This window comes from Drosophila montana, unplaced genomic scaffold (assembly GCF_035044405.1).
Source record: "Drosophila montana isolate Dmon_TW-CO22-7 unplaced genomic scaffold, ASM3504440v1 contig_1455_1, whole genome shotgun sequence".
Lineage (NCBI taxonomy): Eukaryota > Metazoa > Arthropoda > Insecta > Diptera > Drosophilidae > Drosophila > Drosophila montana.
In genome coordinates this window covers 2,080,989-2,095,145 of record NW_026996406.1, presented here as the reverse complement: position 1 = coordinate 2,095,145, position 14,157 = coordinate 2,080,989, and the positions used below count along the sequence as shown (strand labels likewise).

Below are 14,157 nucleotides of genomic sequence, written 5' to 3'. Positions count from 1 at the left end.
TACGTAAGTCTGTTAAATATTTCGAGCATCTGGCAAACTGATCAGCCTGATCAGAATCAATAACATTCTGTAAAGTTGCTTAACATATGATATGAACAGTGTTGCCGTGCTGCAAGCGTAGGAGTAGCAAATGCAAATCCCAATACATTTATTTTTAGTAGTAGAATCAATAACATTCTCTTAATAGAAATGGTTGCAGAAGATATAAACAGTGTTGCTGTGCAGGAAGCGAATGAATAGCAAAGGCAACTCTTATACATTTAGCTAAGCTTTATTTCATTAACAGAATCAATAACATTCTGTTATATGTAAACGACAGAGCAGATACAAACAGTGTTGCTGTGCAGCAAGCGAAAAGTAGCTAAGCTTTATTTTCAGTAAGAGATTCTGTTAAGTGAAAACGATGGAGCAGCTAACATATATAGACAGTGTTGCTGTGCAGCAAGCGTAAAAGTAGTTAAGCATAAATAATTATTAATTTATTTTCAGAAAATAAAGACGTATTATTTCAAAAATCAACCTTTTGTTTTTTCTTTTTGAACGGTCAACCTTTTGTCTTGACCTTACTTTTTCGAAAAAATAAACTTTTGAGAGTGCCCGACTAGGAGATACCCTGTTGACAGCTGCAGTTTGCCAGCTCTGATAATTTGCTAGATTTCGGAGAGTTATCGTACGAATAAATCAACTTGAATTGCGTATACCATACTCTAATCTCTGAGATCAACAAAGAGATGGAGCTGATCAAATCGAATCGAATACAATATACCCTGTATCAGTCCTTTACAATGCCGTACAGGGTATTTTAAGAAATCACAGAGTATATAAATTATAATCCCTGAGATCGACAAAGAGATGAAGCTGATTAAAACGAATCAAATGCGATATACCCTATTTCACCCTATTTCAGTGCTATACAGGGTATGATAACAAATCAGAGAGTATATAAATTATCAGCCGCTGCACTAGCTGCCAAACTTACCGCTCCATCTCCTTGGCATCTGTGGGATAATTGCGACCGATTGTGTTGGTCTCGTAGGGCTCCTCGGTGGTGGTGCTGCTGCTGCTGGTGGTTCCGCTGGTGGTTCCGCTGGTGGTGGTGGTGCTGGGCGCCGTCGTCGTATAGCTGTAGGCGCGCCGGGCCGGCACCAGCGGCGGCACGGTGCCCATGCTGAGGCCGGGCGTGATGGCGCGACGATTGAGATTCGGCGGCGGCGCCGCGGTGCTGATGGGCGGCACATACTCGTAGCCGCGACCGCGACCGCTGACGCCGATGAACTCCACATCGCCGGTGTTGTCCTCACCCTTGCCGGCATGCGGCGGCAGCGGCGGCGGCGGCGGTCCAAAGGTGTTCGTATAGATATTGTAGGTATTGTAATCCCACTCGCTCGGTCGGGCCGGGCCCGACTGATGCTGATGGAGGCGACGCGTCAACACCTTGTTGTACGGGGGCAGGCGGCGCAGCCGGGTGCTGTCCGTGCCGCGCACCGGACGCATTGTCACGCCCGGCAGCAGCTCCACCTCCGACTTGACACTGTGCGAATGACGCTGCCGGTGCAGCCGATGGCTGTGCAAGCGGCTGTTGTTGTGGTTGTTGTTGTGGCTACCTGTTGTCGCCGCAGCCAGCAGCAGCAGCAGCAGCAACACTGTGCAACAAAGCTGCGTCATCTTGAACTGCGTTGACTGCAAAGAGACAGAGAGACAGAGAGAGGTTACTTTATTGAGTGCTCAAAAAATAAAACAGTGCATTGTTCGGCCATTCACTTTCGCGACCGCAAACTCATTCGAAATTCCTAGTCACTTTGCACGCCTCGCTTAATTTAAGCAACAAGACGGATCAGAAGTCGCTGTCGCTGTCGCCGTCGCTGTCGCCGTTGCTGTCTCGGCTTCTGTCTCTGTAACGAGTATCCTCATGCTCATTAACAATTCCTTTGTGTGCCAGCCGTGCCGACCTGTCCATCATAAGCTCAACCCGCGCTGCGCTCAGTTTGTAAGCCCTGAAGGAGCTGCTCAAAAAGCCAGAGTCAACTTTAACGTGTAAACTATTTAAGGCGGCTGGCAAACAGTGTTGCCAAGTGTCGCCTCAAAAAAAGTAGCAGAAACCAATGTTAAAAGTTGCTAAAAATAGCTGAGTGCAAATTAATAACAGACAAGTTCTAAAATGGCAAAAAAGTCTCAATCAATATAAAAAGTCAATTGCTTCCGGCTGATGAGCTCAGCAATTGGCCAAATTAAGCTAGAAAATAGCTAAAATTGGCTACTGCTTGGCTGCGACAGCCGTAACAGCATCAATAACATACTGTTAAAGTCGATAAATATGTACAGACAGTGTTGCTGTGCGGCAAGCGTAAAAGTAGTGAATCGAGAAGTCTTATATATTTATAATGTGTATTAGTTTTCAGTCTTCAATTATTTGATATTGATTTAAGTATTGTATTTGTGAATTAACTTTATATTGATTTAAATACTGAATTTGTCTTTCTTGTATTTTTTGTTTGTCTATCAAAGAAGAGCTTGAGTTAAATATAGTTATATATTCATAAAGATATATATATTATGTATTACGGGTAATTCATTTCTTTAACGCTTCTTTAAAGCTAATATATGCCCTTAACAGCACGAAAAAATTTAATTTAATAAATAGACTATTTCCCCAAGAGAGGTTTTACTGTAAAGGGAGCTACGTAAAGGTCCCTAAAAAATGCTAAAATAAATCAAGAGCTCTGTGCCTGCTCTTGACTTGATCTAGGCAACTAATGCCTATCAATTATAAAATAATTTTTCATTGAACTTTTTGTACTCTTCTTAGTTATAATAACTAAAAGATGTGGAAAATAATTACCTAATTTAATTCAACCTGGAAGCTTAAAATTGCTTCGTAAATAAATAAAGTGTTTAAATTTGTTACAGAGCAATATCCCAAAATGAATAAAAAAAAACAAACCAAGTAACTTGGGTAACTTGGACTTTATAGCTGATCATATCAGTTGTAATTCACTCAAACTCTATACTCTATAAGCCCGAAACAAAGGGCATTCGAGAGTTCGTAGCTGTCGACGCGAGTGTTCGTCTTTTTCATGGTCGAGTGGAAACACTTGAATCATCCGGACAAAGGCAATTTGTACAGCATGACGTTGCCTGTGATTTCGATTAATATTATTATTATTATATTATTATTATTATTAAGCTTGTTGTTGTCATTTGTTGTTGTAGAGCGCGTTAACAGTTAAGTGAACCGGCAGCTGGCATTAACAAAAAGCTGACCTGAAATTAATTTGAAGCCGGAAGTTTTGCGATTCTCGCTTTTTTTTGGCAGCGCTTTGTTCTCCGCCTGCCATTTCATCGGTATTTTACGGTATTTATCAAAATTTCACGCACTTGCCACATCATTTGTCAACACTCTGCTGATCCCCTCCCCCCCCCTCCTCTTAGCCCCCTCGCTGGACAATGACAATTCCAATTGGAATTGGAATTGCTCAGTGAGCTTATTAATATTCATTGCTTCGGGCAGACATCAAATTGAATTTATGACGCAGCTCATTAAACTTCAAGTTGGCCTAACACATGTCTTACACTTGTCTCCATCGATGTTGCCCCCATTACAGCCCAATTGAAGTGCTCTAGGCGGAGCATGCCTCACGCCCAGATACCCTGTTCCCCAGTTACGCAACTGTGCCTCTTCGTCTGGCTCTAATCTGCAGATTATGTCAAATATATTCTGCAATAACTTTTGTATTTAATGTCTGATCGTTTTGACATTTTCAGGGCTTTACAATGATATTCAAATGTGTGCATATACGAAAAATTATGGATATGTCTCTGACATATTTACAGTTTTAAGAGGATGGGGGATCGACTCGGGTTTTTGAGCCGAAATATTGGCATTTTCTTGAACTGGAACCTGTATCACAAATTGGATGGGTCTAGCTTGAATATATATCTGCTGCATGCCCAGAAACTTATGCTGCAATCGATAATTATCGATTCTGGAGAAATGGGCAGAGTTTTCTATGCAGCGTCTGTAGCTCCGTGCAATGATAATCATCCATTATAATATATTATAATATAATCCCATATCATTTTATCTCTGGATTTGGAATTGTTGTCGAAAATCGATAAATCTTGCTTTTGGAGTACTGGGGAGATGCTTTAAAGAAACTTAGTTTACTAAGGCAGAGTCTATTTATTGATGCTGATAGAGTATATATATACATATAGTAATCTCTGGTATATGCTTCGATGCATATGCCGAAAATCGATATATATCGCTTTGGAGAACTGAAGAGAGATTAAGCTTCTAATTGGTCAAATCGACTGTTGGTGCTAATTAAGAATATATATAAACATTAGAGTGTCCAGTATATGCTTTGCAACTTATGCTGTAGATCGATATTTATCGACTTTAGAGATATGGGCAGAGTTCATCATAAAGTATTTCTAGCTCTGTATAATTTGTATTATGATAATTATCTATAATAATATATAGTTTAAATGATATTTAACAAAAATCGATATTTATCGTTTGAGGAGAAATAGGCCGAGGTTTTAGGCAAGTTTGATCGACTGAGACAGACTCGATCGACTTCACTCTGGATGATGATAAAGAATATGAATATTTAATTAATCTTCTGCTCGCCTGTCACACACACTTGTACAACTGCAATATGCCCCTTTTCAGCCCCACTTAATAGGGTATTTTATAAAAAAAAACACGAACCAAAATTGAAAATGCTCAATGACAGCAGCCACAACACGATTACCAATTGCTGTGGCTAATTAAAAAATGGAATGAAAAGAAATAAAAATTAAACCGAAAATAATTTTGACTTTCCACAGCAAATTGGGACAAAAAGAGAGCGGCAAATGGATGTGGCCAAAATGGATGGGGATGTGGCAATTGGAACTGGAACTGGACTCCTTCGGCTCATCAGGTGCGGCCTTAAGCCGCTTAGTAAGTGAAACCCGCTAAGGTCTGTCCGCCTGTCAGTCAGACTGTCGGCTGCCCAAAAACCAAAACCAAAACCCAAACACTTCGCTGACCCAGACCCAGACCCAGACCCAGCCCAGACCCAGACCCTGCCGAGTTGTCATAGCTCTGAGCATATTCCGCGAAATGCAAAAAGGTTTTTTTTTTTTCGGGGCGCCTCTCTCAATCAAAACTGCAGACAACAAAAAAAAAATGCTTTTGATTCGATTTCCATTGAAATCTTAGTTCAAAGCTGCGTTGACAACTCGCCTTGACCTTGCCACCCCGCCCCCTGCCCCGCGCCTCACCTCTTGCCGCTTGCCAAAATCGTTCAGGGCATAGATAAATCAATTGCGGCTCGCAGGCAGGCCCACGGTGCACAGTGGGAACGGGGTCGCGACCGAAAAGAAACCAAAAAAAAAAAAGAACGCAAAATATTTTGATATATTTCTAATTAATAGCCCGGCATTGGGCATAAGGAACACGCCGGATAAATCAAGTTTACCTGCCGGCAACTGGTGGCAGCTTACCTGGAATTTGTCCATAATTATTTCAAGATGTGTGTGCGCGAGTGTGTGTGTTTGCGAGTGTGTGTGTGTGGGCTGAGTGAATTAGTGTGCGTATTAAATGTTATTGATTTGTTTTCCCAGCACATAAATCACATGTTAAATGTTGTGTTTCAAGGCGTGGACAGCCCCTCGCCCTCCCTGAAAAACAGCAGCAAAGCCAGCGACATTCTCAGCATGAAAATGTCAACTTTATTTTTGTCAAACTGAGACACACACACACATACACAAAGCTGTGGGTGTCCATGGTGTGCGTGTGTGTGTGTGTGTTGGCTGACCCAGACATGAGCCATGGCTAATGAATCACAAGAGATGCGAGAGGCAGACGAGATAAATATATATATAAATATATATATATATACATATATATGTGATGTGAGTAAATATATGACCACATTAGACAACAGTAAACACTTCCTATGAATGTCTAATACCAATAAAACTTAAATAAGAAATGTTTATGCAAGTTTAATTGCTTTTGCCTCAAAAATTCGAGTATTTATTTGAAGAAATTAACCTCAAGTCAAAAGAAAAATTGTCTAATAGAAATATAAAATATATATAAAAATATTAAATTCTAATTTCTTTTGACTCTAAAATTCGAATATTTACTTAAAGAAATTAACCTAAAGTTAAAAGAACATTTTTAATCATTGTTCTTAGCTTCAATTATTTTCCATTACTTAATTTTTTATTAAATTTTTTACCCCTTGAAAATTGCCACCTCTCGCTCCATATAAATTATAAATTCCCTAGTGTAGTATTTTAAATGCATATTAATTTATAAATTTGCTATAGATTGCCTTACGATTCTCCCTCTTTCAAGACAGTTGCCCAAAAGAGTTGTTCACGTGTCTCATTCAAGCAACTGAATAATGAGGTTCGAGTCTCTGGCTCGAATGGACCTAATATAAAACATATAATTCACTTTTAACTACTGAGAAAAATGCAGCTTATTCTCTGTGGTTTGGGCTGTGCATTGATCAATTAATCAGTCTTTCAAGAAAATCATTTATAAACGAGTAAGAGGTTTTAGTCGGGAGCTCCCGACCAGGGGATACCCTGAACCCTCTTCTTCAAACAAGCGATAGGTATAAAATGAAAGATATTTGATATATATATATACAATTCTAGAAGCTACATGTCAAGTTTGGTGACTCTAGCTCTTATTATTAACCAAAGTTGCTCAAAAAACAGGATTTTGATATCGATTTTTATCGATTACTTGGAAACGGGGCAAGTTATCGAATATCGGAAACAAACTCGATCTGCGCGGGGACTAGGAGGACCTACAGCTAAAATTTCAAGTATCTAGCTCTTATAGGTTCTGAGATCCTTGCATTCATACATACGGACAGACGGACAGACGGACGGACGGACAGACAGACGGACGGACATGGCTAGATCGACTCGGCTGTTGATGTTGATCAAGAATATATATACTTTATGGGGTCGGAGATGCTTCCTTCTGCCTGTTACATACATTTGCACAAATACATAATACCCCTTTTACCCATTTTCAATATAGAAATTTCTAACAAACCTTGACAAACTAGAAATATCAACTGCTACCGCAAAGTTATTAATTTGCGAGCGAACACTGTTTTGTTCAATAGTTCGAATGCGCACTGTACAAATATAGAAATATATATGTAGATGTATATATATCTTTATGTATATATATATATATCTATGACCGTCCGTCTACCAGTTGGTATGCTTCGAGTCTTATGTTTTTGCTGTCTAAGAATTGTTCCGGGAACGTGGCCACAGTCGGTTTTATTAATAAAAACTTTTGCATTTCTCCATTAATCATTTAGATGCCAGACCAGAGACGCGGGCAAGACATGGAGCGGGACAAGATGACTAAAACGACCGAATGCTCAACATATTGCAATTGCTTAATTATCGTGGGCATTAATTTTGACTCTCTTCGCAGATTACATTTTTTTGCTGTGCGCAGAGTTTAACCTGTTCACAGACACAAGACAACCACGCAAATGTGTTCGTTGTTGCTGTGTTCAGTTATTCACAAAGCTAAAAGAGTATATTAGTTTTGCGTCTCTTCACCTGAATGCATTTTATCTCGAAGCTGTTCGAGCTACAAACTTAAAGCTGACTGAAAGCTAGAGTCAAGAACTTTTATAGGTAGACCTACTCTATAGATCGTTCAGAATGAACTAAATTTGTATATAAAACAAGTTAAAGCACTCTAGTCGCAAATGCTCGACTGGAAGATACCCTAACTGAGCGCCTGAGATGCAGCAGCTGCGCGTTTTCTGCCCCCAGCTTTTTATGGGAAATTGCGGAAATACGTTAATCCTATCCCACATATAGAGGAAACACGGAAATGTCCTAGGCTTACCTTATCTATAGGAAATCTGTAGGAAATGCCCTAATCTTACTTTACTTATACTGTAAAAACTGTGCTAGGCTTACTTTATCAATATGCAATCTGTAGGAAATGTCCTAGGCTTACCTTATCTATAGGAAATGTGTTGTTGATTAACTTCGGCTTTTATAGTCCGATCTTGCTTAAACTTTGAGAACTTATATATGTCATTGAAATGAGTGCATATACCCAAGCCCAAGGCTGTATCTGTAAAATGTTATTGTTTTTATTTCGAGTGGAATATACCTCCCATATTAAAAGTTGCATATTCTATATGTGTGCATGCTCTACGAGAACCTACATTCAATATTTGGAGCTCCTTGCTCCTAATATGTCCAGATATATATGCTAGAAAAGAGATTTAAAGTCCCTTGCTCTTAAAAGCTGCAACATATGCGCTACGGAGAGAGTTTCCTTATCGATTATTTATCGATTTATATCGATTATTATCGATTTCAAGGAAAATCCCCTTTTCACTAGCTTCCGCTACATGCCAAATACATACCTAACACGTTTAGTCTCTGAGTTTGAACTCCTGCCAAATCTTGGCTCCTGGTCACACTTAAAGGACTGTGGCAGGGTATTTGGCTAGTCGTTACCACTTTTGTTGTTGCTGTTGTATTTGCATCATGCGGTTGCCGTAATTTAAAGTAACAGCTCCTCGGCGCAAGCCATTTAAATGTTAATTAAATGCCTGGCTGCCTTTCCCTCGCCAAGTCTGGGGGCATGGTCCTATATGTGTATATATATATATGTATATATATTTTTGTGCAATGCAAACAGCTGCGCTTTTTTATTTATGTTTTGTGTAATCGCAACAGCAACAACAACAAGAACAACAACAACTCTTCAACATGTTCCAAACACGGCGCGCCTCAAGTTCTTACAAAGAGATAAACTAAGAGCTTAACGCCAGCTACAACAACAACAACAACAACAACAACAACCAGCAGCAGCAACAGCATTTTGTTTGGCAACTTACGCATTAAATGGCAACTTTGTAATTAATTTCTGTTCTTCTCGTTTCGGATATTTAAATATTCCAACAGACACGAGATGAACTGTTAACTGTTTCAGATCTTTCCAGCGCAAATTGGCTCATCAAATTTTTCTAGCGCATCTCAGTTCGATTCCAAAAAAAACGTTTTCACAGCCAACACACAGTTGGGAGGCAACCCCCCCCCCTCCCCTACCCCACTCCCTGCACCACGCAGCTTTTCTTTCGGATTTGCTCTCAGCTCGCGGGTTCAATAACCGCCGCGAAAAAATCTTGCGGAATTTCGATGGATCGCTGTCGTGCTATATCTTATCTGACAGATCATCAAATATGTGCCAACTGTAGTTACATATTGCTCACATTTGTTGTTGTTTCTCTTGTTGTTGTTGTTGTTGTTGTTGCCGACACTTTTGTCAGGTTTCTCAAGTGGTCAAATGCTGAGTAACAACATAAATGGACTACAGTAAATAATGCCATAACGAACAGCTGCTTTTGGGCAAAGCATTGATGGACTACAGTAAATACTGCAATAACGAACACCTTCACCTCATCCTTAGCCCTTCTCTACATTAACTAAATCTGAAGCGTGCCAGGGATTGTTTTTCTTTTTTCCAATAAAAATATTTGTTATATTATTTAATAGTAAAAATCTCGCGCAATATCGACAATTAAAGCTGATATTTTTAGAAACAAAATATCAAAGATTTTCAGCTTTAACTTTTGTTTATCATAAACATATTTAGGAATATGTTAAAGACCTGGCAAATTCTAAACAAACTTAAACAAGAGTGTGAAAATGTGATAAAGTGCTTTAAATATATTTGTTAAGAGCGCATTTCTTTTGTATTTCTATAGCCTTGCATAGAAGGAGACATCTCCTAACCTTTAAACTGCATGTATTCTAGATCAGCCGAGTTGATATAGACATATTCGACCGTACGTCAACTTATCTTTAATATGTTATATTATGTTATATTATATGATGTTATATTATGTTATGTGAAAATGTTATTTGAAAATGAGTTTGAGCCTACAAATCGGACAAAATTTAAAAATAAGAATAATGTTGCCAGATTTAGCTGCTAAGTTGATCTAGAGGCCATGCCATGAATAAAGAGTCAAACTTTATCAAAATCGAATGAGATTTGACCAAGTTATGGGAGTGGGAAATTTTGACCTATGTCTATATAGGATGCCAGCGGGTATATCCCGGCCTTGCCCGTGGCACGTATATAATAAACTCATAGAAATATACATCCACACATACATGTACACATACATACATACATACATACATACATCCATAGAAACATACATACATACATGCATACATACATCCATAGAAACATACATACATACATGCATACATACATACATACATACATACATACATACATACATACATACATACATACATACATACATATATACATACATACATACATACATACATACATATATACATACATACATACATACATACATACATACATAAATACATAAATACATAAATACATAAATACATAAATACATACATACATACATACACACATACATACATACATACATACATACATACATACATACATACATACATACATACATACATCTACATACATACATCTACATACATACATCTACATACATACATCTACATACATACATCTACATACATACATCTACATACATACATCTACATACATACATCTACATACATACATCTACATACATACATCTACTAACCTGATCCGCCGCCTCCTGCTCCACCGCCGCAAGCTGCTCCTCCTTGAATTGCAGCAAGGCCTACTTGAATTCTTGAGAATCGAGGAGAAGGGCACTTGGCAGAAATTCGTTTTATTTAAATTTTCAGCACAGCGACAAATAGGCTTGGTCTGCGTTTTACATTAGAAAATAAACCTGCATTCATACATATATACATACATACATACATACTTGCATGCATACACTAACACACACACGCCCACACACACACACACTCTTGCATACACACCCACACAAACACACACACACACATATATAATACTTATGTTTATTTAATGCTGGTTTTGGTGATCTTCTCATTTTTAATGGAAAATAAATATTTATTATATTATATTACTTTAAATATATTTAAATATTTTATAACATTATATAATTTTTTCTTTTTTATTTAATATTGTGTATTTTTTATTTTATTGCATAAATTATATTATAAAGACGGAAAGTTCGCCAAAATCAGCATTAAATATATTATTTTTATATTTATAATTTAGTTTAATATTATTTCTCTTGATTTAATTTCATTTTATTGTGCTTCATTGACAATGCGTCGGTTTGTGTCTCGTTTATTTTTGACATTTGTATTTTATTTTATTTTATTATTTATTATTTTTGTATGTGTTTTTTTTTTTAGCAAGATCAACAAACTGGCTGCCTCTGCCTGGGGGCAGCAAGGGAGAGTGGGGCAGGGAAGGGGGCGGTAGGTGTGTGGAGATTGAAGGAGGGGGCGGGGTCGGGGGCTTCAAACTGCGTACGATCGATGGCAGGCATTTTGTTTACACTTTACACTCGGTCCAATTAATGGAATGTGTTTCAAGTCTTGCGCCTTGTGTTTTCTCAAAGTCAAAAGAAAACTATGCGCAACATGTTCCGCCGCGGACAGTTTGACATTTTGGCACCCAGCTACAACAACAACAACAACAACAACAACAACAGCAACAGCAACAACAACAACAAGAAAAACCTTTAACAAATAACAAACATAACATAACGACTCGACTTCAACTCAACAAGTTCAACTTCAAATGCAAAACTTCGATTTGAATAACAATTGCAAAAAGCCAACACGAGAAAAAAGTGAGAGTGGCCCAGTCGGGCATGCCCGACTAGCAGTTAGCCTGTAAACTGTGGCGTGCGACCGTTTGCAAACACTTTAAGCCGCAGCAGCTGTGCCTCTTCTGTGCGTTGCCCAACACTATGCTTGAGAAATACATTCTCGTTTAACTTCGGTGTTTAGAGTCCGATCTTTATGAAATTTTCAGGGCTTAAATTTGGCAAACAAAAGTGTGTACATACAAAAGTCCCAAGCTTAAACTCTAAATAGGAGTTTTTTGCAATTTTGGGGGAAAGTCGGGAGAAGTACTTAAAAAATTATTAGATCTTTATCCGAGCACTTTTATACCAAGTTTAATGCATGTAGATCTTATAAACTTCGAGTTATGTTAAGAAAACCATAATCCAAAATCAATATTTATCGATATGATGAAAATGGGAGAAGTTATCGAAATGAGAGAGGCTCGTGCTGCATATTTCAAGTCTATAACTTGCATAAATTTCGGAAGCAAAGCGCTTATATATTAAAACAGACAGACGATCGGGGCTAGATCGCCGCAGATCTTCGTCCTGATCAAGAATATGATATGAAGAAGATATGTTAACCCTTGAAGAAGCTGGTAATCTGTTAAATATAAGTTATTGCCCTTGTTAAAACAATTTCTTGTTGTAAAAACTTTATGGAATCGTAAAGCCTGTAAAAACTTTAAACAACCCTTCCTTTTGAATGGGTACAGGGTATTCAAAAAAAAAAACAACTCGAGTTGTAACAAGTATTTTGTAGACGCTGCCCGTCCGATGTCTTTTGCTAATTGCTTGCCAGTTGTAAAAGGGGCGTTGGTCACGCCCACGCACTAAAGCCCATACATGGCCAGCAGCATCAGCTCCTACCTCAGTTTCAGTCGCAGTTCGAGTCCCCGTTCCCGTTCGAGTCCCCGTCGCAGTCGCAGTCCCAGTTCGAATTCGAGTTCGAGTTTGAGTCCGAGTCGTGTGTCTTTGTTGTCTGACCCAGAGAGTCGGAGTCTGTTGCAGACAAAAGACATAAACCCCATTTACCGTTAGCTGCGTTATTCATGCAAATGACTTTGGCTAATTAGAAAAACAACAAGAAAATAAAAAAACAATCCCAGAACGGAAAATTATGGCCACAGCGCTGCGAATTTAACATGCGCCTTACACAAAACTGATTTAGACTAGACATTGAGTGGAATATATATGCATATATACATATATACAATATGTATGCATACATATAAACAGATATATATTCTGGCGCCAATTGCGCAAGTCATGCGAAAATATTTTTTATTTCATTTCCATTTGCAGCACGATCAAATTTGTGCCGATCGTGACAATGTCACAATTGTTTTATCTCAATGCGCAACGGAAATTCTAGGATACGTATTTGTACAATCGGAAGACGACAACAATTTGTTTTCAACTATTTCCTCACACACGTCATAATTTAGTGAAACTGAAATGCAATTTTGGCACCTGCAAAAGATTGTTAAAATTCCCAACTGGTCTAAAAATGTTAGCAGGAAACGTTTACTAGCTCAAACTATTCAAACTTAAACTAAGTAACTAAATTTTTAACCTAATCGATATAGATATAGATATAGATACAGATACAGATACAGATATAGATACAGATACAGATACAGATACAGATATAGATATAGATATAGATATAGATATACATATAGATATAGATATAGATATAGATATAGATATAGATATAGATATAGATATAGATATAGATATAGATATAGATATAGATATAGATATAGATATAGATATAGATATAGATATAGATATAGATATAGATATAGATATAGATATAGATATAGATATAGATATAGATATAGATATAGATATAGATATAGATATAGATATAGATATAGATATAGATATAGATATAGGATATAGGATATAGGATATAGGATATAGGATATAGGATATAGGATATAGATATTTAAGGATTTTATTATAAAAAAAGCTTTGAACCAAACTAAGTCCAAAAACAACTGAATCAAAATCCGAACCAAGCCATATTTTTCTTCAAAAATGGTTTAGTTGAATATTTATATCTCTGTAGAGAGTCCCAGCTCTAAAGCCCCAAAAAATTGGAACTATCTAATCATCTGTCTTTGAAGCCAATTTCAGGTAGAGCTCAAATCTAGCCTGTTTTTTGTATAAGAAAATATATACGAATTGCTATATTTTCCGTACAACAGGCAATTTATAATATAAATGTTTATAATATTAAAAGATAATTCCTTCAAGCATATTTAGAGAATTTAAAAGTCAACAAGGTTTGAACCAGAAACTGGCTTAAAGCATGCGGAACATCAGCTTCACGAATTGAACCCAAGGACCTGCAACTAATTTGAACCGTGATTTGAAC

The 14,157-nt window shown here is 37.7% G+C and overlaps 1 protein-coding gene across 1 annotated transcript in view; it reads right to left on the bottom strand.

The window, feature by feature from the left end:
* slow (slowdown) overlaps positions 1 to 14,157 on the bottom strand; it is a 34,637-nt gene that overhangs the window by 19,653 nt on the left and 827 nt on the right. Inside the window, exon 2 of the mRNA XM_064685812.1 lies at positions 980 to 1,680. Coding sequence (XP_064541882.1) covers positions 980 to 1,665 — 686 coding nt within the window. The 5' untranslated portion in view covers positions 1,666 to 1,680. The remainder of the gene's footprint in view (positions 1 to 979; positions 1,681 to 14,157) is intronic.